The sequence below is a fragment of the Passer domesticus genome, chromosome 18, assembly GCF_036417665.1.
Source record: "Passer domesticus isolate bPasDom1 chromosome 18, bPasDom1.hap1, whole genome shotgun sequence".
In the NCBI taxonomy this organism is placed as follows: Eukaryota; Metazoa; Chordata; class Aves; order Passeriformes; family Passeridae; genus Passer; species Passer domesticus.
In genome coordinates, this window is record NC_087491.1 from 2904637 (window position 1) to 2928775 (window position 24139).

Genomic DNA, 24139 nt, shown 5'->3' on the forward strand with positions numbered 1-24139 from the left:
TTCTTGGATTCTCACAATTCCCTTAATCCCTCTCGGCCTTCATTTCACAAAGGAGTTATCCACAGTGCCCAAAACAAGGGCTCAAGTTGCATTAGCTGTAAACACTTGAGTTAGAGATGGTTCTTGTCCCTGAGGAAGGTCACTGTCCCTGTTGGAGTCAGAGGAAGGGAGACCCCGGGAGATCCCAAAGCCTGGGAGCCCTGTGGTGACAGAGGGCACAGAGCAGGGCCCAGCCCCAGCCAAAGGCTCCTCCCCACCCACACATGGATGAAAAGGAAGGCAGTGACCTTCACTACAGCACAAAACATTCAGCTCAACCCCTTTCAAGGGATTTCCCTACCCATGCCCAGGCTGATCATCACTGCCTTTTACATTGCACAAGCTGGCCTTGAAATATTGTTTGGCCTCTTGAGAATTTAAAACCTCAGCATGTGTCAAGAGTTGGCAGAATGGCCCCCACCAGGGAGGGTTCCCTTGAAAGCAACTTTATGGCACCCTAAGGAATAACAGCTTCTGCTGTTCATCCCAGTGAGCCAATTGCATGCTTCAGGATCAGGTCATGGCATTGCTTTCTGCACCTCCCTTAGCTCAGCAATGGATGAACAGAAGCTCTGTGTGACTTGGGACCTCTCCTGTCTGTGCTCCCAAGGCAGCAGAAGGGAGCAACTGGAACATTTTAGAAGGATGCTATTTTTAAAGCACTGTGGAACTTCCAGGTTTCATCAAAAAGCAAGTTCAAGCGGCTGTGGAGACCCTTTTCCATGAGTACAAAGAGCACTCTGAAATCACAATGTGGATGACAGCTCGAGACCTTCACCCACTCCCTGTCTCCAGCCCATCCTGCTGGGAGACAAAGCTGGACTCACATCAGGCCCAAAGCAGTGTTTGCCACGCAGCACAGAGCTCTGGCTTGTGGGCAGCCACATGCCAGGGCACACAGAGAAGGATGCCAGGTACCTGCACTCACTGTGACAAGGACTGGGGTTGTGTGCATAGGGAAGAGACATCCAATATCTTCCATTCTAGTTCCATTCTTCCCACTCAGGACTCCCTCCCATTGCACCCCTGTGTATTTTAGGTGATTTTAGTTACTGACTTCCCTGTTCTGCTCATCCTGTCTCTTACTCTAGACACCAAGAAGTCTGTGCCACTGCAGTCAGGATGGTGACATGGGGAAAAGCAGAATGTCCCCATCTGGGTGGCCTAAAAATCTCCTGCTGCTCTCTGGTATCTCTGTATCCAAGTCTGTGACACAAAGCTCACACCCACAGAGAACAAGAGCCATCAGGCATTTAACAAGGCCAAGCCACGCAGCTCTTGGCTGCTCAGCTGGGACCCACATTTACCTCCCAAACCTGGTGACTGTTCCTTACAGCAGCAGTTTGGTGACAAGCAAACAGCAGATGGGAGTGGGAGGACAGAAGTGTCCATCCTTCTGTCATTGCCCACCACATTACCACCACCTGCTTCCCTGCCTGGGGGAAATCTGCTGGCTGGAGCACAAGAGAGGACAAGCCAATGGTGCCAGAATCACCCCAGAGTTCCATCCCACATGTGACACTGAGCCACATGGTGTTTGTCCCACCCACTGAGACACAGCCATGGAAAGAAGGAAAAGGAGGAGCCAAGGACATGTCAGCTCTTCCAAAAGGCAGCTGCAGAGAGCTCTGCCTGGCCAGCTGAGCACACAGAGCTCTCCAGGCCTCTCTGACCACCAGTGGCACATGCTGACTGGTGATGCTCACCCAGGCTGCTGGCAATGAGGCCACTGGGACTCCTGAGAACTGGAAGGAATAAGAGGAGAAATGGCTTGGTGCAAGGGCTGGAAAAGAGCACTGAATGGGACTTGTGGGAAGCAGCACAAAAACAGAGCCAAAGGGGAAAAACAGGGCTGGGGAAGGAAAGAGGATGCAGGATAGATAAAGGAAGGAAAAAGGGAAGCAGTTTATACACCCCCATGCACCAGCCTGGCTTTCAGGAGCATGTCAGCTGCTTAATGCAGAAAGCAACTACTTTCACCTGACCCCAACTCCCCTCAGACCAGTCCTGGGCAGCTCACTTGAGTTCCTCAGGTTTCCTGGCTCAGTCAATGGTCCAGGTGAGTACCTTGCAACTCCTGCAGCCTGCCAGACCCTCAACTGAGCCACTAAAATAAACTGACACTGCACATGGTGCAGAAAGAAACACTCCTTACAGGGAAACAAGAGAAACAAATCACATGAAACTTGCTACTCAGCTTGTAAGAATTTCTGGTTTTGTTTTGGTTCTTGCTGTGAACTTTCACTCATGTGCTTTAAACGTTGCAGTCCAGAAAGAAACAGATTGAGGAGGATGAGTGTGATGTGAGCTGGTACAGGGAGATGGCAGGAAGAGTCTGGGAGATGTGTCACAGCCACAGAGGGTCAGTATTTAATAGTTCAGGAAGAACTGAAGGCTTGTACTGCTCAGTAAGCCACTGTTTGTGTTTCTTGTCAGTGATTCCTGGACAGGTCCATGCTACAGGTTCATCTCTCCTCCTGCAAAACTTGACAAGAGCAGCCACAGGTTTCCAATGCAGCTCTCTTGCCTTCAGGAATGAGCTGTCTGATAGGAAGGAAGATATTTTTGCCCTTCCTTTGTTGGCTGTACAAGATTTGACAGGAATAAAATAGGTACAATCTCAGGCTGCTACTTTCCAAGGGCTCCAGAGGAGTCAGGGCCCCAAGTTGGCATTTACAGATTGCACTTAAAGGCTTTGAAACCCTTCAAAACACTGACAGTAACCCCAGAAGACAAGACACGAGCTGCTGAGAGGCCAGGGCCATGCCCAGAGCTGCAGCCAGGCTGAACTCAGTGATTACACTGCCTTGAGTCATGTCTGACAGCCAGGCTGGGCTTACTGACCAGGGTCTGGGCAGCCCCAAGGAGTCCTGACTGTCCAGCAGGAACAGGACTAATGGCCTGAAACAGAGACAAGCTCACCTGATGGGTTCTGCTTACACCTCTTTTCTTTAGGTTTTTCTGTCCCCGAATGACCAGCTGCAATTGTGAATGATGGATTAGTACAGGATTTTCCCCAAAACACAACACACAGTATTTTAGCAACAAATAACTTTTTTGCCCATTTCCCATCACCCACTCTGCTACCACACATGGGTTTTCCAACACCACATCCCTGCTTTTCAATATGGTTCCAGAAAGCCCCTTACTTGCTTCTGAGGCAGATAAAACACCCACAGACACTGTGTAACCTGCTCCAGGGAGACATCCCACCCCTTACCTGCCCATTCCAGTCAGGGGCATTGCCAACAACACATATTCTGCTTCTCTTGGATGGGGAATGGAGGGAGGCCAGGCTTTTCTGCTGGCATGTTATTTATCTCTGCAGCAAGATGCCAAATTTCCATTTCACCTGCTCTGTCATTTTTGCTCCAATTAGGGAGCATGGAGAATGGTAGTGGCCCACTGGAAGGCCAGGCAGTACACAGGCAGGATAAAAACCTTGCACAGAAAACTCTATAGCTGCTAGACCTGAACAAAATTGTCTAGGCCACTGGTTATGTTCAGTTTCCTTTAACACTGAAAGGAAACTGCACAAGTGGAGGGGATTTTCATTCCTTCTAGCACATGGATTTTGAGCTCACATCTGATTGACTGTGACCCCCACGCAGTGACTGCACAAACAGCTGGACACTGGTTACAGTGACATTTAAATAAACTGTCATGCTCAGCATCACTGTAATCTGCAAACTGCTCTTCTACCCACAGTCCTCAAACTTCTGCTGCTTTCAAATGTCTTTGCTCCACCAGGACTGCACTGATCTCCATCCATCCTTTCTCCACATCTTGGCTCCCCTCTGAAAAATCTATGCTCAAGTACCTGGTCCTTGGCAGCAGGAATCCCTCATGGCCTGTTTGACAGGGCTGGGGTGCCAGGAGCCTGGGGAGGAGGGAGAACAAGGCACTACCCCAGGAGGGCCGGCTGCCTGTGAGCTTAAACAAGGTACCCCATAATACATCAACATTCCCTGAGCACAGCTGGATCCTGCTTGGAGAGGAATATGGAAGCAGCAGGAAAGGGTGACCACACTTACCACTGGAGTTCTGGGAATTGCTGTTTGTTTCTTCAAAGTTGTTTTGCACTTTGCCTTCCACTCTTCTGCTGAAAGCACTTTCTGCTGGGTGGAGAACAAAGCAGGAATGGTGACTGGTCAACACTGGATGCAGAATCAGGCAGACAGGAGGCAAGACATGCTCCTGTGCCACATAATCACAGACCCTGAGTACAGCAGAAAGGTCAAATACCTCATTTTGGAGGCAAATGGGCCAGATTCAGTGAAGGGACAACAGATGGGTATTTTTCTTGAATGCCTGCTGGCTGGGGTGGCCTGGATTGGCTCTTAGGGAGCCTGTGAACACCAGTCCTGACTGAACCAGAAAGGTCATGTCTTCCTCCCCTGCAAAAAACCCCAACCCTTACCTTACTTGTCCTTAAGGCAACAAGCAGCCCTTAATTCCTGTGAGCACAGGTGACCAGTCTGAGACTGAGCTTGGGGGCTCAGCACCACACCAAAGTGTCACCTACAGAAGCACTGTGCCATCTTTCCTTGTGCTTCCCAGTCACCTGCACTCCCTTTTTAAACACCCTCCTGGAAGTGTTGAAGCAGAGGCCTGAAGGGTTGTCTCAGGGCCTGCCCACCACGTCTGGAAAAGCTGTGGAAGATCCTCTGGCTCTGTGCTTCCCAACAGTGCCCTTGTTCCTGAGCCCCCAGGTCCTGCTCCTGGCAGGGCCCACTCCAGCCACAGCACAGGGCAGTTCCCAGTGACTGCACTGGGAGGCTCCTCCAGGTGCTTCCTGCCCCTGGCAGTGGCCACAGAGTCCTGAAGCATCCCTGAAGCATCCCTGCACAGCTCGGGGCCTCCCACCCTGCTCAAGCTGCTGTCCCTCAGCTCAACAGTGCAAGGAGGTCCTGTCTCACTTCACTGGCTCTGCAATATCCAGGCAAATGGATTTACTGTGGTGGCTGAAAGGATAAACTAGAGATTAAATAAACTAAACTGGCCAAAGCAATGAGTGTGGCCTGTTCTGGACAGGCCCTTGCTCTGCACTCTCATTCTGGAGCCCACTGTCACCCATGGCTTCATGTGGACACGGCCTGGCCTGGCTCTGCTGGGCCCAGCTGCAGACTGGGCAGGGCTGGGGACACAAGTCTTTCATTCAGGAGTGATGGGGACTCCTGAAAAGTGGTGCCAGACCATGATTTTATTCCTGCAGACCACTGGAGTGGTCACAACTACTGTCAGGACTTGGCAGATGCCCTGGGTCCCTGCAGGCTCCCAGAGCTGCAGCGTGGCTCACACACGTGGGCTTTGGGGCTACCAGAGACCTCAGCTGAAGGAAGAGCCCAGCCTGTGGATTTTGGCTCAGTGGACCCTTCCAAGTCCTGAGCAGGCTTCTCAAACTCTCAATCAACTACACTCCTGACTCCTAAAATTCAGGAGAACAAGCAAACTTGGTAACCAAATCAACTGAAACAGAAACACATCAAACAGGGCTGAAAAGGAACTGGAAACATTATCTACCTAGGCCACTTGACAGATAAATAATAGAAACAAGAGGCCTTAAATAACAGGAAAATCAGACAGTGACAAAATGGTTTGGGTCAACCCATCCCTCCCAAGAGACCCACATTCAAGTCCTGGCTTATGTCACAAGTGGAAGTGAGATGGAGGTGTCCAAAGACCTGTATAAAGAATTTGCATGGTGGTTTTGCCTTCATCCCTTAGCTTCCCTCCCCAAAACCTCCCCCAAGTCAGGCAGTAAGAAAAATCTGGTTTAATGCACCTGCTTAGTCTTACTGTGCCCTTCCCACACTGAGAGGGCAGCTCACTCTGTTTTCTCTCCTTGTATTAGAACCTTTAGAATGTGAAGTAAAATTCTCTATATGGACCAAGTCCTTGGCAGCTGTGGGTATGTGTTACCCAACAAAACCCATCCTTGTTCAGCATCCATGGCCTCTCCCACCACAGCCACCTCTCATACTCAACTTCTGTTCATGCCAGACATTCTAGGAGTGTTTAACCATCAACTGATTGACCAGCCCTTCTTCTGCACCGGGATGGAATCTCTATCCATCAATCCCACAGACTTAAGAGGATGCTTCCCAGTGGACTGCACATGGCACACTATGTTTTACACCCTATTTATTAACAGTTATTTTTCAGTAGTCTTTGCTTTCTTTCTTCTAAATTTTTTTTTAGGCTTGATCTTTTTCAGGAGGAAACTGAGACAATGGGATGATCAATCCTAACTCGCTTTTTCTAACTCCTCACTAATGGTTCTGTAATACTGATTTTTCTGTTTATCTCTCGGAGGTTCCTGTGGGGAATGGAGCATGTGAAAACACCTGTACTCCATTTCACTTCCAAAGGCACAGGCCTAGCCCTGAGAACATCATCTTGAGAGAAACAAACACTAAATGCCAAACAGTGCTGAAAACCAGGCAAAAATCCCCATTTCTGACAAGCCATTACACCAATCCTTGTCAGGAAGCTCTTCTCAGCTTGTGACACCAGGATTTGAAACAGGGTATTTTGCACCTTGTGGTTACCACGATGTTTAACAAAAACAACTTGTCACTGGGAAGGGATTACAAAGGATCAAACCCCCTCAGCTGCTTCTGGGAGCGGCTTCTCTGGGACAGCCGTGGATGGAGCAGACTGATGTTAGGAAGGGTGAAAAGCCTATCCAGGGCAGGACAGGACTCTGAGCAGCTCAGCAAGCTGAAAGGCAGTTGGTACCTGTGATGGCCTTGCTTCCTGGGGACGCGGAATTGGGAGCGCGGAACATCTGGGGCTGCGAGGCGGGCGGGACGCCGGAGGGCGCGCGGTGCAGCAGGCTGGAGCAGCGGTTTAGGGACGCCGGGGACTTTTTGCTGGACTGGCTCGCCTGTGTCTTCACTGCCACGAAGAGTGGAGATCGAGAGAACTCTGGATATGAACACTCAGAACTAGTGCCTGCACAGCCAGGGAGCTCCGAGAGCGGGGCCTGCTGGAGCTGCTGACCCACCGAGCCCCTGGCAGGGAGCTGGGCTCCCCCCTCGCCCAAGGGGACACTGGTGAAGCTCCTTAGCTCCCTTCCACACCTCTAACTGCCACACAACCAACCCATCCCTGCTCCTGCAGGAATCACCCCATCCACCCAGGAGCACTGTGTGATTGCCATGGCCTGCCTGGCGGCATCTGCAGCTCTGGCCTCCATTTCTGTGGACTGGGAACAGGTTTCTAAACTACTCAGATGTCTGAGTAGAGAGAAGTTAACATCTTTTTTTCTTGAGCCTTGAATAAATCCTAGTGATCTCCAGCTACAATCCTTGTCTCTTTGACCAAATACAAAGGAAAGGGCACTGTTGGGAATGGAATGGAAATTAATTAGGAGGCAGAGTGAGTAAAGGCTTTTGCTCCCATCTCCAGACTGGTGACATATGGAGAAATTCTGAATATTACTGGGATATGCTCTTTGAATGCATCTATATTTTAGTCTCTGCAGCAAACAGTGAGGATCACCAGGAATTGTCAATACCAAAAGTCATCTGAAACACCTTCAGGAGGACAGCCCTTCGTCTGGGCCACAGGGATTAAATAAACCATTACAAAAATGGAGAAACTGTCTAAGAACCCCCTTCACTCCTAAGAAGACTCTTTATGGAAATTTGGACATGGGTCCGGAAGCCCTAGCCCCACTCCAACCACCTGTCATGAAAAATCACTAACAAAGGACCAAAGACTGTGGGTTCAACCAACCCAGTGATTTCTACAGTGATACTGTGGGATGCCTAAAGATGGAGGAACAACAGCAGCACCTGCACATCCCACACAGTGTGAGTGAGAAACACTCATCCACACTGAGCAGCTCTCAGGGGAATGCCATGGCAGCACCACAGCCTAACTCTGAAACAGGGGAGAAGTCCCCTAGGCTGGGACAGGATGCTCATTCCCAAAATCCCAGGAGACTTTACAGACCTTGGCTGTGACTGGCTCTCACCTTCATCAGCAGCACTGGGGACTGGGAATGTGTACATTCACAAAATTCACATTGCAATTTCCAGGGGTTTTGATTCACTTGCTCTGACACACAGCCCCAAGCTGACATTTCCTACATGTCAGTGTAGTTCTGCAGGAAATTATGCACTGGTTTTCTCATATTTTAGTCAGGATACTTCTCTGCTTGGTTTCCAGCCAGATAAATAGGCAGGAGGCTTGTTTTGCTCTCTATGCTTCCTTTCAATCTCCATGGATAATCCTCCTCCAGCTGCTGCCAAACTGCCAGCAAAAATGTAGTCAGATATGAAATTTTCCAGCTTGTGGATTGTCTGCTTTCCATGAGGATCATTCCCACCAATGTCTGCTTTATTCCCCACCAATGCCATGAGAAACAGCCATCAGCAACTCTTCAGTGCCAGACACAGACAGCATCACTGCACATCCTCTGCAGCCCAGATACTGCTTTGGGACCTGAAGACAGAAGTCTCAATGCTATGATGACCTCCAAAATTTCTTCTTCTTCCTCCCAAATGAAACAAACAGTATGTCTTCAAACTGAGAACCCACAGAGAAGACTACTCCAGCTGACACTAGGCAGAGAGAGTTTTCAGCAGCAGTGCAAGACAGACAAAGGAACATCAGTTCAAGCAGTCTGGAGGAAGCTAACAGTTCACTGGGAAAAAAAATGTTCAGTCTGTAGTTCATCAGATGCCAAATTCCTTCTGAAGGCTGAGCAACACAGGTAGAGAGCATCACACAGCTCCTCTGCTCTACTCTGCAAAAGTCACTTTCACTGTGAAACTTGCAGCCTCAAGCTGATGAAAAGGCCAAGATGTTTCTAAAAATGAAAATCCTGAATTGCTGAATGGCCACAAAAAACCTCCTGCCTCAAAATCTGCAGCAAGACTGGAGAGAGCACCATGGGCAGCTGACCTCATAACTGGCACTGTGGAGCTGTTCAAACCCTCTCAGAAGGCAGCACAGACCCGTCCCAGCGGAAGCTGCAGGGATGTGGAGGGTGATTCTCACTGCAGGGTCTGCAGTCAGTCAGCTCAGGGCTTTGTGCTGCAGCCCTGCAGCATGGCCCAGGGTGTGCTGAAGGACACACTTGAGGCAGGAGATGCTGGGAACAGAGGGGCTCCAGCCTGACAGCAGGAAAAGCTTGGCACTGCTGGGCTTGGCTGCAGAGGAGCTCCCAGGGGGACTCTGCAGCTGAAGAGGCTGAGGTGCTCCTTGGGGAGCAATCAGGAATTCCCACAAGGATCAGGAAGGCAGTGCCAGCTCTCAGATCCTTCCTGACCCTGACACTGCTGGTGCCTGCCCTGCCCACAGTGGAGAACAGACTGGAGAACACTCAGAGGAGGAGACAAGAGGATAACCAAGGGCCAAGAACAGCAGAGCTTACAATGGAAACACAAATCACTCCTGTGATTTAACCGGGGCCTGGAGAGCAGGCTAGGCCAGGTCTAGAAAGGACAGAAACTCAGTAACTTAGTCTTCCTTCACACAAGGTTATAAAAAGGACCCAGCGCTCAAAGCTACAGCTGGCTAATTTTAGTCTTAATTTAGTGGAGGCAATAATTCATCAAAATAATTACCTTATGTGATTGCTGCATTTTCTGTCACTCAAAAGCAGGATTAGATGTCTCTCTAAAGCAGATCTGTGTGCAATTAAATAATGGCAATCCTACAGAATGTGTTTCTCCAGGCAGTCCAGAGATCACAGCGGCCCCTCCTGACTTTTCTGGATTTGGGAAGATCTTAAAGTACTGTGATTGACAAGCTGTGGCAGCAAGGAGAAAATCTGGCACACAAATCCACACACTACCACAATGCACCACCACAACAGGGACCACATTGTCTCAGCAACATTACTCTTTCCAGGTAAAAATTCTGGTTAATAATTTGTGTATAGTATTCTTTTAGAAAGATATAGTCAGGATGGGCAGGGAACCATTTTGAAGATTCAGATGGAATGATACCATCACCTATGGAGAAAAAACTGTCTTCACTGAACGTGTTGGAAAATTATTCCTTAACAATGGCCTGGAATTCCATACTCTGAGCAGACACCTTGGCTATGGCAAACAGGTCTTTCCACAGGAAAACCCCTCTGCTCAAACCTATCAAATTTTTAATGTGTATCTTTGTACACACAAACAGGTGGCGCCTGTTGTTAAAACACTGTGGGATCAGACTGGGAAAAGCACCTGAACTCACAGATTTCTCTCACTGAACTGGGAAACAAAGATACACCATCCAACTGGAATCTGGAGTTGTTTTTTCCTGGCTAGGCAGTGTCTGTGTGGAAACCAGCTGTACTACCAAAATGGCAGCTGCCTCAATGAAACACTGCATTTAAGCACTTTGGATGAATAAATTGTATCCAGTGTGCATCCAATACAGAAAGGAACTGAGCAGCAAGCCTTGATGAACTTCCTTGAGCATCTCAGGTGTCAGGGTGGGTCTGTCTGTCCCCTGGAGAGCCAAAAATGATCCCAGGGATGGAAAGGCCCATCCCACAGAGCCTGAGAGAAGGGAGCAAGGCCCAGAGGTGACAGCCAGCTTCCATCACGAAGGCCATAGGGAAGTTCATGGCAATGAGAGAGGTGTGTGGCCAGGCTGGCAAGTCAATCCACAGGTCAGCAGCAGGATCAGCTCTGGTGAGGTCAACCAGGACCAGTGATCCTCAGCGAGATCCAGGGTGTCCAGGCACGGCTGACTGACATCAAGGTGGGAATTCAGTTGTGGGTTGGGGCACAAACCCATGGGACCCACAGCCAGGCATGGGCACGTCCACAACTGACCTGAGACCAACATCCTACAGAGCAGCTCAGGCAGGTGTGTGGCTCAGAGCAGGGCTGGGGCGGGAGTGTGGCTGTGGGCACAGCCCCATGTGGGGCTGCTCAGGGCCTTTCAGAGCTCTGCGTACTCTCAGAGCCGTGAAATGACTTTAGATTTCAATCCTGAAAGCAGAGCCATGGAGGGTTGTGCTGGTTTTAGGGCTCTCTCCCCACACTTCCATGACCCAGGAGTCTGAGGCTCTATCTGCAGGTACCATGCAGAGGTGAATGCACACTCCTGAGCCTCACTCACCAAGCTCAATCCCACTCCTGGTGCATTCATAACCAGGTCACATCCCAGGTGCCCCAGGTCTTCTCTGCACTGTAAACTCAGCACAGAGTCACAGAATGCCAGATTGCTTTGGGTTGGAATGAACCTAAAAGATTATCTTGTCAACCCCCCTGCTGTGGGCAGGGACCCAGGCTGCTCCAAGTCCTGTCCAGCCTGGCCTTGGGCACTGCCAGGGATCCAGGGGCAGCCACAGCTGCTCTGGGCACCCTGTGCCAGGGCCTCACCACCCAATTCCTCACTGGATACTCAGAATTTCTTCCCAAAATCCCATCTAACCCCACCCTCTAAGAGTGTGAAGCCATTCCCTCTGTTCTGTCACTTCATGCCCTGAACATTCTCTCTCCATCCTAAACAATGCCCAGCCCCAGCAAACGTGGTTCAATCAGCTCCATCTTACAGAGCAGCCAGAGCCTGAAGGAGGACAGGAATATCTCAGAACCGCCCCCCCCAGGAAACTTCACTCAGAAATGTTTCTAAAACTGGGACAATGAATGTGCCTGCTATCCACTTTTATTTTTTGGAAACGGCCTCTGACAGCCTTCTTCAAAAGAGTGAATATGTTGACAGAAACAGCATAACAATATTATTTTTAAGAGTCATAGCCCAGCTCTAATTTTATGAAAAAGCCCCTACTCCTCATTCAGAAAAGGGAACTTTGGAAGGAGACATTTGGCATTAACAATTCCAGGGAAGCCCACAGCAGAGCTCTTTTCCAGACAGCAGCTATCCAGCAGCTCAGACCAGAAATTATCCTGCAAGATGCTATTGAAGCTGCAGGATATCATTCCTTGTTTTACCCATTTTCAATGACTTTTCATTCATTATGACAGAAAACCAGAAACACAGGCTCTGGAAGGGAAGCTTGCACTCCAGCAGAGACCTACACAGCTGAACTGGTGACTGAATTTTCAGCATTTGCCTTATAACCAGAAGAATGAGACCAGGATAAAGACACAGTCTCAGCTTTACTTCTTCTGACTGCAAGGACCAAAGAAAAGCCAGCTATGCTTTTCAAACAGCTGCCTCACAGGACCTTGGATTTTGGGAAGAGCAGAGTCTGAGCAGCAGAAAGGTGTGAGGATGTACTGGCCAGCCTGCCTTGGGAGCTCATCATGCCCTCTCCCATATCCTCAGCAGGGTTAGTGGCTTGTCATTGTAAATCAGAAATCTTAGGTCATGGGAACTAGGAGAGGAAAAAAGAGGTTAAAAAAAAAAGGAAAAAGAAAAGTTTATGGGGAGGGGGTTAAACCTTATGAAAATATTTTCTTGATCTGATCTTGAGTGTCCTCATAGTTAAAGATACTTGAAAGGACTGGAAACCCATCTGCCCAGCTCAGGGCCTTCTGATCCAACCTGCAGCAGGGGCAGCTTCTTTTCTTTTGCTGCAGAAATGATGGTGCAAGGATGGCTTCAGGCCCAGCACTCAGAACATGTCTCCTCCTGCAGAACTGGGGCAGGGCCTGGGGGGGCCACTGGAACTGCAGGGCCCACTGCAGGCACACTCCTCACAGAGCTGGGGTTTCTTTCCTGCTGGACAGCCTGGACCAGAACCAGCAGCTCAGCTATTTCTACAAGTGGTTGGGAAGGTGGAAGACATCAGTGGCAATAAATCACCTTGAAATGGGAAGCACTGGGAAGGCAAAAATTAGCTAGAGCTAAGCAAAGCTCAGTGCTCACTGCACTCTGCTCCTGAGCTCTCTGCAGGGGGAGCAGAGACCCCAGAGCCCTGCTGTCCAAGGGCCCCTCTGTGGCAGGAGATGGACCAACTGCTGTCACCAATGTTTTCAGCCTGAGGGCTGAAAACACCTCAGTGAAGAGGTGGAGCTTCCATGGGCAGGTAAGCACAAGAATAACTGCAGTGTGTGCAATCACAAGCACTGGGGCAGGTCCTTCAGCAGATGGCAGGTAACAGAATTAGCTTTGTGAGGCTGATGTTGGACACGTATTTTATGCCCTGCACCTTCTACCATGGTCTATATCCAAGCTTCAGAGAACCTGCATGGCACCTATCAAGAGCCACCAAACCTTAAAAGTGACACTCTGGTGGACCATGTTCCCATAAACCCACGGGTGCCTCACTACAATCCCTTAAAAACCCGATTCCCGGGGATTTTGGGGTGGACGCGCCCCCTGGCGGCTGCAGCTGCAGGCTGATGAGCTCGGCTCGTCCCTCATCCCATCCCTCATCCTCCTCTCCATCACACCAAACCCTGGAGCAGCACTCCCCGGGCACCCAGCAAAGCTCAGGGCAGAGCTGGGAAGGGAGCAGGAAGTTCAGCTGTAAAGAACTTCTCTGCAGACTTTGAAAGTATTCAAATCCAGCAGATGGCAAAGATTTCTCTCAATGTGTTTAGTAAAATTTTGCACTGAATTCCACTGAACTGCTTGTTAAAGCCTCCTCCCCTCTGTGTGGGGAGTGCAGACCACAGTGCTGTGCAGTTTGTTGACAACTGCCTTGTCCTGAGCTCCCTGAAATAAATAATTTATTGAGTGTGATTCAGTAGCGAGCTGCTGAGATCACTTAAATTATTTTGAAACCAGTTTTAACTCACTGCTTGAAATAATTCCCCAGAAGCTCATAGAAAGATGCTTCTTCTCTAACATGTATGTTCAATTATTATTTAGGGGAGTATAAAAATGTTGTGCATCTCCTCAGTTAAACAAGAGCCTAAACCATCAACCCCACAAGGAACATGTGTAGAATTCCATGGGCTGAGGTAGGAGCTCAGAGACATTCCAGACCTGACAGTGAACTGTGAGAAGGGATCCCAGCTCAGCTCTACATGATCTGTGTCCTGCCCACTGTAATCCCACAGCTCCAAGGGAAGGATCCCCAGGAGGGAAGTGTGTCCTGGCAGCCTGGTGCTCCCCGGAGCCCTGGAGGTGCCAGGCTGCAGAGGGCAGCCCTGCAGCAATACTCACTGATGGGGGCGTGCAGAGCCACGTGCTCTTGGTAGGGAGTGTAGTACTTGTACTGCTTGCCACAGAACTCACAGGTGTAATTGCCAGTTTCTGTGAAATGAACAAGGACAAAGGTCAGGCAGGAGGCCAGCCCTCTTACACAACCCCCAGCTCCTTTTTGCAGAGAAGCTGGTCAGGTCACACAAACATTCCTCATGCATGGGGAACTTGCCTGCCCTGTAATCCACACATCCTTTTCCCAAGAAAGGAAAACAGTGCAAAACAGAGGGATGGATCATGCATAAGAAGTCCAGCAGAACTGAACAAGCTTCACAAGATTACCCCAAAATTACAAGAAGTATGCAAAACAAGGGAGAGAATCCAGTTCTAAAGTCTGTATTACAGGTGACACAGATCTGTCCTCTGGTTACAGGTCTGGGATGGACAACAGGAACAGTCAAACCAGGAAACAAGCAGTCACATTCAAGTATTAGAGAACTTTTATTTGGGATTGTGGAGTTCTCTTGCAGGAGAAGGGGCTTGGAGGAACTATGTTCATTCCTGCTTTGGGGATAATGGAAATAATGGAGTGTAACCACACACTGGCACCTCCTCCTCTTGCCAGTGCTGGGAGTACAGAACTGGCAGCAAGCTGTGAGATGAAGGAAAATCCATGGATAATCAAATTATTCCAAAATGGAAAATTCAGGGAAATGCTTTGGCAAAATCTGGTGTTCTCTCTGTTTCCCTCCGCTCTGTTTGAGGACCCACCACAAAGGCAGTGTGAATGAATCACCTGCCAGCTCTCAGTGCACCTTCAAGCCCTCTCTCATCCCTGCCAGATTGCTTTTCCCTGAACTCCCCTCCCCTTCTCTTTGCAGAGCTCTTGAGCAGAACACATCACAAAGCTGCAGTTCTTAGGGCCAGGGCTGTTGGTGTTTGATGCTCCTTTGAGCCTGAACATACCTGTGAGTACCCAAACCCCAGCCCTGCTGTGTAACAATGCTTCCTGCTTTCTCTAGAGGTACTGCAACCAAAGGCAGTGAACCCCTGAGCTTCCCTTTTTATCTCAAACAAAAATAACTCTTACTTGGCCCAATCTTCTGGAAGGGTTCAGGCTCCTCCTCCTTCACCTCATCGGCGGCGATGACGGCCTGGTCATAGGGGTCTGCAAGAGAACAGAACCAGAGGACAGCTGACAACACCTCAGCTTTGCCTTCTACAGCTGCATGGGCACTGAATGCTCCTGCACCTGTAATCACATTTCCATCTGTAACAGGACTGGAAAACAGGAATGATAAACCAGTGATCCCTCTGTCTGACTTCTCCCTCCTCCTCTTCCTCAGGTGCCCCAGGATTACCCCTGCTCCCAGCCCACTAACAGGCCTTGTGGGAATTCATGTTTAAAGAATGCAGAGAAAAACTGAATGAACACATGGCAAAGTCTGATCCATATTTCCTGATTTTCTTCCAGGGAGTCTCCCCTCTAATGCTGCTGAACTGGCTAACAGTGGGCACGGCAATGCAGTCTGCAGGCACATCACCTATCAAATACCAACCTGGGATTTCTACCAGCTAACAGCACAGCTAGCAACAAATCACAACCCAACCCACTTTAGAGAAGAATTTGGTGCATGCCTTGAACAATTTACAAGATCACCACAGACATGAAACACCTGCTTCTTTGATTGTCTGAAGCCTGACCAAGTGTATGTGCAACAAAAGCCTGGTATCTGCTAGGGCTGGGCATCAACCTACTGTAGACACTGGGGAGGGAGAGAGGATGCTCCCTGTCACACTGCAATCCCTGACAAAACTCCTTTGACTCTTACAAGTTCAGAATCGACCTGCTGTGTCTGAACTACTGAATGCTTGAAAAGGTTTGTGAAATAAAGCACACAAAGGAGCTCGGCTTACCTGCCCGGTTTTCTGGGGCCCCTTCCACACTAAAAACTAACACAGAATAGAAGAAGGAGGGGAAGAAACAGAACAGAAATTAAATCCTCTCAAATGGTCTTGTTTTCCTCCTGCATTTCACATACTGCTGCAGCACATTTCAGCCCCACTGAACAAACCAGGCTTTGTGCCCCAGTCCCTCCTCTTCCCAGCAGCATCCTCACAGGACCTGGTTGAGCATGCCCAGCCCTAATACACACAGATGCTCAAGGCCTTTGTTCTGACCCTGACACGGCCCCAGGTGGAGTTCAGGTGCACAGCTGCCTCACCCCTGCATGTGCTGGAACACAGCAGCCCCAGGGAGGAGCTGGGACACTCCCTGCACACACATGGAGCCTTTTCCAAGCCCTCTTGTGGCCCTCAGTAGAGCTCCCTGAGATATTTCTCACTGAGGCAGCCACATTCCCCTCACAGTGACTGTCAGTGCCACTAATTTTCTTCTGGCTCCCCGAAGGAGGAAGGGAACTGGCAGTGGTGCCCTACAAGAGAACACTGGCTGTCCCTAGAGCACGTTCAGATGTCCACACATTCCAGGTAAACACAACCATTTTTTTGGACAGCCATGTGAAAAAACACTTGCTTTTCTGAGACAGCCCAGCCATTCAAAACCTGCTGCTCTGCAAGCAGCCTCTTTCTAGAACTCTTCTTTGCCAAGTGAGGAGCAGTACTGTCAGGCTTGCAGCACACACAGGGAAGGTCTGGAGTATCTGTGGGCTCCCAGCTGAGGAGCTTTAGATACTCAGTAAGCAGGGTGTAAGCCAGCATGTTGGTATTTCATTTTCCCCAATGAAGAATAAAGAAACACTGCTTCTATCCAAATGTCACTAGCATAGGCCGTATGTACAGTCACCCTTTAAGGGCCACTGACAACTTCATCACAGTCATTAAGAAAAATGAAAGTTCCCAACTCTGAAATCTGAAATATTTCACAGAGAAGTATGTTGGGAACAAACCTGTAAATTCAGAAACCAAAAAGCAACCAACTTCTTCCCAGCAAATAATCAGGCTGACCATTTACCTTGAGGTACTCAGTCCCAGGATCTCCATCCTAACCATGAACCTCACTGCAGACACACTGCAAGGTCCCGTGGTCCCAGCACAGGTGTTGTTTGTATGTACACAGAGAGAATCAGGCACAGCAAACTCCTTCCTGCAGTGCCTGTAGACTGTACCTCCATGGCACAGAGGTGACCCATGCAGTGCCATGTCCTGCACAGCACAGGCCACACGCTCCTGCAGAGCCACATTTTGCTTCCCCAAAGACTTCTCAGCCTAGTTCAGGTGTCTGAGTGTCAAAACATTACTCACCATCCACGGCATGTAGGTCTCTGTGCTCTTGGAAGCAGCTATAGTATTTATATTTTTTTCCACAAATGTCACACGTGTACCTAAAATTGTCTGTAGGAAGAAGAAAACAGACCAGTTTAGAAACTCTGAGGTGAAAAGCAAGCACTGCAACTACACTGGTCACCCCCATGCACTGACACATCCCACGTGCTCTGTCAGGTCTCTAAGGCACACAAACAACCACTGCAACACTGTTCCCCCTGCCCCACACTCTATGGCTTGGGGCATATTCTGATTTATTTCCTCTTCAGAGAGCTCTGCTCTCCAGGGCAGACCCCACAGACCTCACAGCAATGAGGATGCAGGGCAGCAAGCCCTGATGGCATCTCCTTTGGAAGTTCAGGGCTCAGCAAGTTCAGGGACAAGCAGCTGTTGGTCAGGATGGGGACAAAGGGGCAGAACTAAGCACGGAGCTGATATGAGCTGATAGAAACCAAAGCCTTAATACACCAACTTTAACATAGGCTGGATGTGAGCACAGTCCTGCTTCTCACTGCTGCTGTTTACTGAGTCCCATCAGCACCCAGGATCTGTCAGAACCAGCAAACCCAGGAGACCCAACAACCCAAGGCACTCAGGACAGTAAGGTGCTCAGTGAAGGGAGGGCTGATGAAGCTTCATTTCATATCCATCACTTCATCCCAGCATCAATCAACCCTTCACCACAGCTGAGTGGGGCAGACAGATGTAAAACATCTCCAAGTCTTTACAGATCTGGTTTGTTCTGAATGGGGATCCGTGTCTTTAGCTCAGCTATCACATCAATGCATGAGGAGGATTCCCTGGTCAGCTTGGTGGGGTGCTTCCCCCTTTGCTGCCTGACACACCCTGGGGCTCATTTCCTGAGCAGTCACCCCACCTGTCAGACAACCCCAGGCCAATGGCTTGGTGCTATGAGCCCACAGCAAAGTGGCAAACATTATAAAGTCCAGGGCAAACACAGTGAAACACATCAGTTGTACAGCCACAAAGGATCTGAAACCAGCGTGTTTCCTTCCCAGCAGGAGCAAGGAGTGCAGGCAGCAGCTCCCAGGGCTCCACAGAGGACCCACCATTCAGGGAGCTGCCCTGCAGCAGTGTAGCTGTATCCATGTATCCCTACTATCAGCAAAGTTAAAGCTTTGTTTTTACCTCTTCCATGCTGTGTTCAAACACACCAGACTGTGCACATTAATAAAGCTTTCATTTTACTTCTCCATCACTTTACTTTTAAAATTACTCCCTATTTTAAGCTATGATATATTGGTACAGTGTAATCACTCACTTGGGTTCACTGCTCAGTCCAGCAGCACATGGGGCTCAGCACTAAATAAAGGATCACTGTCACCCTTTATTCAGAGTGACTGTAGAAGCTATGATGATCTAGCAGAGCAAACTGCCAAATCTAAACAGTGTTAAACAGCTGGGCACTGGAACTTTACTTCTGTCACTAAAAAAATATTTGTATCTTAATCAGAGCACAGCAGGGCTAAACTGGAGTTAAGGGGTTTTTAGAAGTCTAGGCTGGACAAGAAGGAGAAAGGGACTCTGCGCAGACAGTGAATGGCTTGAGGGAGAGGAGGAGGAGCAGCAGAACACACCTGTAAGAACATTCTGGGGCAGAAGCACTGGCAAGTCACTTTGAACTGTGTTTGTTCCATTATGTGATCTTGAGCAGGCTCCTTCTGTGGCCACAAAACAGTGGTGAGGGCCTCCCTCTCCCACAATGAAGAGGATCAATGATTGCTGCTGAGTATCTGTGTAGCTGTTGCAAACCCCCACCCCGACAACTAGCACAGTCAATCAGCAAGTCAAGTAGCAGAGACTCCTAACTTGGCATCAGTCCCACCTCGATGGGTGTCCCCAAACCAAGGAACCAACCTCCTTTTTGAAGTGGAATGAGCTCTACAGGACCAACTGAAGATTAACTCTTCAAAGCAGTCCCAAAGACCAGGCACTTTCATGTTGAGAGAACAAACTATTATGGCCTTAGTTTGGAAGAAAAGAGCTCAGTAAATAATAAGACTTGTTAGAATAGAAGAAAACTAACTAACACACCATCTCACAGGGCCAGGCACGGCTACCTGTGGTCCCTGTCACACAGGGGGATCTTAATGTCCCCAGCACAGCCCATGCTGGGTGTGGGCACTTCTTCCCTCGGCAGTGCAGAGAGCACGGAACATGTAACAAGTGTAACAGCACAGCCTCAGAGAACAGGGGTTTGCTGGGTTGTTAGGGGACTGTCCCCACAGGCAAAGGATGTCCAGGATTACAGAGAAGTAAGAATTTGTTCCAGCTGGTCCAGCTTGGCACTGATCTCCTGGGCTCTGTAGGAGAGAACACCCAGCAAGGAGTGGCCAGCCTCAGAGACAGGAGCTTTACAGAGAATTCACAAAGGGCTGTCCATGTGCAGCCAAGCTTTACCTCTCTGAACAGCAGTCCCTGCTGAGACTGCTCCCAAGAGTCAGATCCCCCCTCCTCAGCCAGTACAGCCATTTCTGCTGATGGCTTTCCAACACACCCAGCACTGACCCCAGCAGACACTGCTTTCTCAGCAAGAATCTCCCTGGGCAGAAGCAGCCCTGCAGTACCACTTAGAATCACAGAATCTCCTGGGCTGGAAGGGACCCACAAGGATCAGACACCCCAACAATCTCAGAGCATTGTCCAAACGCTTCTTGAGCTCTGTCAGGCTGTGCCCACAGGGAACCTGTCCTAGGGAAGTTTTTCTGCTGTGTGTTATAACTCCTACCCCAAGGTATCCAGCTGGGGCACAGTATCAGTACCTGTAACACTGCCATGAGAAGAGCTGCAAGGGACTCCAGGCACTCAGGTGTGGCTGCAAATCCACACTGAAACCATCCCTAAACCTCTGCAGAGGATCCAGACAGCTAACACTACCTAGGCAAGTTTGCTCAGATGCAGTCTCTGCTGTCATCAGGGGCTGCACCTTAAGGCTCCACCCAAAGCACAACCACAGCAGCAGGCACTAACAGGGCAGGGCAGGACACTGCTCAGCCCCCCAGCACATGGGGTCAGTGCTGGCCCTTACTGGGATTCACATCCTTGCTGCCAGCTGAGCAATGACCCTGCTGCAAACACAGACCTTCAAATGCTCCAAAGACATCTGCTCAAACTCCAGACTCCTCTTTGTCCTTCACGCTCAGGAGCCTTTCCAACAGGAGCAGGGATTCCAGAGAGAGGTCTAGTGAGTACCAGCTGTACTTACTTAGTCAGGTCACAATTCATCTTTAACACACAGGCACCTTAATAAACCTTAATAGAGCACCTTATCTTGCTAGTAGTAGAAAAGGCAAGGCACAGCCTCGTTACAAGGCAGCTCCTCAGCTATGAAGGACTGGCACACTCAGTTGGCAAATCAGCAGGTTTTTCAAGTACCCCAAGAAATAACTCCATGGGGCCCGAAGGAAGTTTTGACCACTCTGCTTGCAAGTGGATCCCAATAAAGGAGAGAGAATGAGCTGCTCTTCCTTCCCATCTCCAGGAGCTGCTGCCAGCTGGCTCCAGTGGCGTGTCCAGCACTCACTGAGACTGGCTGAACCTCCTGCCCCAGGGCTGAGCTCAGCTCTCTTCCCAGATCCTGCATTCAAGATTTGGAGAATTTTTGTTGGTTTGATTCACATATTCCCCAGAGAAGGAAGCACATATTTCATTTTGGCAGGAAAGAGAAGGCAGAGAACACATGCCCAGCACTGGCAGCCAAAATGAGACACTTCTTTCCTTAGGACACTTGGCCTCAGTGGATTTTGCTTTAGAAACCCAGGAAAGGAATAAAAGCAATCAGAAATGTGTTGAAAGGTCAGGAGCTCTGCATCACTAAAAACACAGCTAGAAATACAGATCACCTAACCCTCCCTCCTAAGTGCAGGAATACCTGTACAAAAGCTGGGTACAAACTGATTCCCACTGGGCTCCAAGAGCTCTGCACAGCATCCCAGAAACCCAGACTGGAAACAGCCCCATCCAGCTGACATCCCTGCAGTGCTGCCAGCACAGCCCACAAAGAGTCCCAAACCATGGGCTTTCCCCACAGCAGCTTCAGGAGCTCCTCAAGGACCTGTCCAAGGTGAAGAACAATTTTCACCTGGCCCAGAATTCACACTGAGCTTTCAAAAGGCAGAAGCCATAAAAGGTACTTGATAGAGGAGCTCTCAGCTACTGGCACTCAGCAGACACCCTGGAATCCTATTGATCCTACTCTGGCAGAGCACTACAGGAGCAGCTGTCTAGCAGGGACAGTCTCCACATGTGGAAGGGCAAAACTGCTGAATGCAAACAGATCACAACAGTCTTCTGAATTCTTCCTAACATCCAGAAGTGCTGCAGGTCCCTGTCAGGATAAAAGCAGGAAGATTACAAGAGAGCAGTCTGGACAGCACTGCTTGTCCTGCTCCATGATCAGGGTGGCTCCTTTGCACCAGCAGGTTTGGGAATGGCAAAGGAAGCACCCAACATAAGGAATTCTACTCTAAATCCTACATTCTATGACAATTCCACATAACTCATTCACCTTGGCAAATGAGGTTTCCCAAACATAAACTCCAGGAGCATGAGTGGGGCACTGGACTCCTTACAGCTGCAATACATTTATGTCACCTCTCTATTTGAGGCTGTGATGTTTCTGGCCCCAGAAAGGTTTTCTGAGTGGCGTTTAAGTGACCACAAGGGATCAGCATCACCCCTCCAGCTTTGGCCAGGGGATCACAGGACAGTTGATGACCTGCTCTGATCCTTGGTTTCACATTCCTTGTTTCCTGAAAATCTGCTGGCAGATGCTCAAGTCCTGCTGTGACAAACCCAGAGGGCTGGAGCTGGGGAATGGCTCTGTGGCAGTACCTGGAAAAAGCATCACCTTTCCTGGGATACCTGCCTCACAGGAAGGAACCATGAGCAACACCAGCACTCTTCAGGAAGAGCCAGCCCCCATTACTAATCCACCTGTGCAAAGAAACAGGAAAGGATGGCATTTTCTGAGGAACATGCTGCATGCTTCCCACTGGCAAACACCTCTCCAAGCTGTGTCCAGGGCACACTCTACCTGAGCAGCCTCCCTGGAAGACCCAAAGTGCAGCTAATGCTTCCTTACAATACATCAGGGAAAAAACAAAACATCTGGGACCCTCACTTGTTTCTGTGGATTCCACCCAGGGCAGCACAAAGACAGCTCTGGAGAGAGGCTTCTTCTCCCTTTCCGCAGCCAGAGGGGCACCTAGATGGAAAGGAACACATTTATGGCTTCCTAAGCTGGCAGAACATTCCCCGCGCAGGCTCACAGACAATTCCTTTGACCTGAGCCTTTGGCATCTTTTGAGGATTCCTTCCAGACTGGCAGTGAGGAGAGGCAGAGTCAGGGCTGGAGCCAGGAGCACAGACCCCCCTCTCCTCCCCGCTGGAACTGTGCCTTGCACACAGGTTACAGCTTCACAGAGGCATACACAGCCAGGGACAGAGCTGCCAGTAAAATCAGCTTCAATTTACATCAGAACTCTGCTTAAAGGTGTCTAATGGCAAAATTCCTTGAAAAGGGAGCAGGACTGAGCCCAAAGTCAGCAGCAAACCCTTAAGAGGATTAAAGTACCCAGAGTTACATTAGTAAGGATTAAATAACAATAAAATCCAGAATTCTGGAAAGGACAGAAACCCTCTCACACAAAGGCACAAGCCAGATCCTAAATGGGGGTAAGGAAAAAAATTTTCCCTGCGGGCAAACTATTCCAAGATTACTCCGTTCACAATAATTTATTTCTTTCCCACAAACATTTGGCCTCTGTCAGAAACACTCAGGAACACAGGAGACATCAAGGAACACACTGGATTAACACTGTGCTTCCCATGCTTCATACAAGGGCATCCTTGGGGTGCAAACTGCCAAGCCAAGAATAATCCCAAACCCTCACAGGGAGGGGTCAAATCCCCTGAAATGACCCAAAAATTGGTGCAAGGTGCTGGCTCACCTTCCAGGTGGCAAGGGCTAAATGGCAGGTGAGAGGGCACGGAGCCACAGGCTCGTGCTTGCCTTCTCCATGAAGGATTCCAGGGCCATTCCAGCTCCTGAGCTGCTACAGGTGCAGTCAGGAGCTACAGGGTTGAATTACCCACAGCAGTTTTTAAGCTTTCAAGTCGGTGGCCAGAGGAATCTATAAATTCTGTGATATTTTATTGAAACCACGTGTCAGCTGAATGTATCACAACGGAGATTTCACTGCACACCATCCAGGCCTGGATGTAATCCTACCAGGTTTGGAAACTTGATGCCAGACTACCAGGAATTTCCCTGCAGAGGGGAATATCCTGGTTTAATTTTTGAGAGAATGAACCCTTGTTCAGAATAGTCTGATGGTCAGAAACTCTATTACTTTTTTTAAAAATGTTTTGGGGAAAAGGTGTTTTGGACACTACTTACTGGATGCTGAGAGACATTCTCAGGATGTTACACGTCAAAGAATTTCCTTCTCCCTCAGTTAAAAGTATACTCAGGTTGATTCCAAACGACAGCAAATATCAGCCATTTAAAGCAAAAATATTAATATTTTGCAATTATCCCCCAAATCAGCATAATGGAGCCGGATATTGAGGCTCCATGATAGAATTCAGACACACGAGACAACATAACAACATGAGCAGATCCTGTCTCATGCTGCCTCATTCTGGTGTCACTTCAGGGCAGGGCAGGGTTCTTTTTGTGTAAATTCAAAGTGTAAATAAGGATAAGGTAAAGAATGGTCTAATCAGTGTCTTAAGGTGTTACTCCCAGCAATCTGACAATGACTACCTCAAT

At 49.2% G+C, this 24139-nt stretch overlaps 1 protein-coding gene across 12 annotated transcripts in view; it reads right to left on the reverse strand.

Annotated features, from left to right (window-relative positions):
* ZNF618 (zinc finger protein 618) overlaps positions 1 to 24139 on the reverse strand; it is a 148115-nt gene that overhangs the window by 23033 nt on the left and 100943 nt on the right. For 3 of the 12 annotated variants that reach the window (XM_064393922.1, XM_064393920.1, XM_064393916.1), the window contains 8 exons: positions 22487 to 22570; positions 17323 to 17412; positions 15976 to 16011; positions 15149 to 15226; positions 14080 to 14169; positions 6781 to 6969; positions 4074 to 4157; positions 2962 to 3018 (listed from right to left, as the gene is read on the reverse strand). In XM_064393922.1, the coding sequence (XP_064249992.1) occupies positions 2962 to 3018; positions 4074 to 4157; positions 6781 to 6969; positions 14080 to 14169; positions 15149 to 15226; positions 15976 to 16011; positions 17323 to 17412; positions 22487 to 22570 (708 nt within the window). The remainder of the gene's footprint in view (positions 1 to 2961; positions 3019 to 4073; positions 4158 to 6780; positions 6970 to 14079; positions 14170 to 15148; positions 15227 to 15975; positions 16012 to 17322; positions 17413 to 22486; positions 22571 to 24139) is intronic. The other 9 variants (XM_064393921.1, XM_064393925.1, XM_064393918.1 and 6 more) reach the window with 8 other exon arrangements.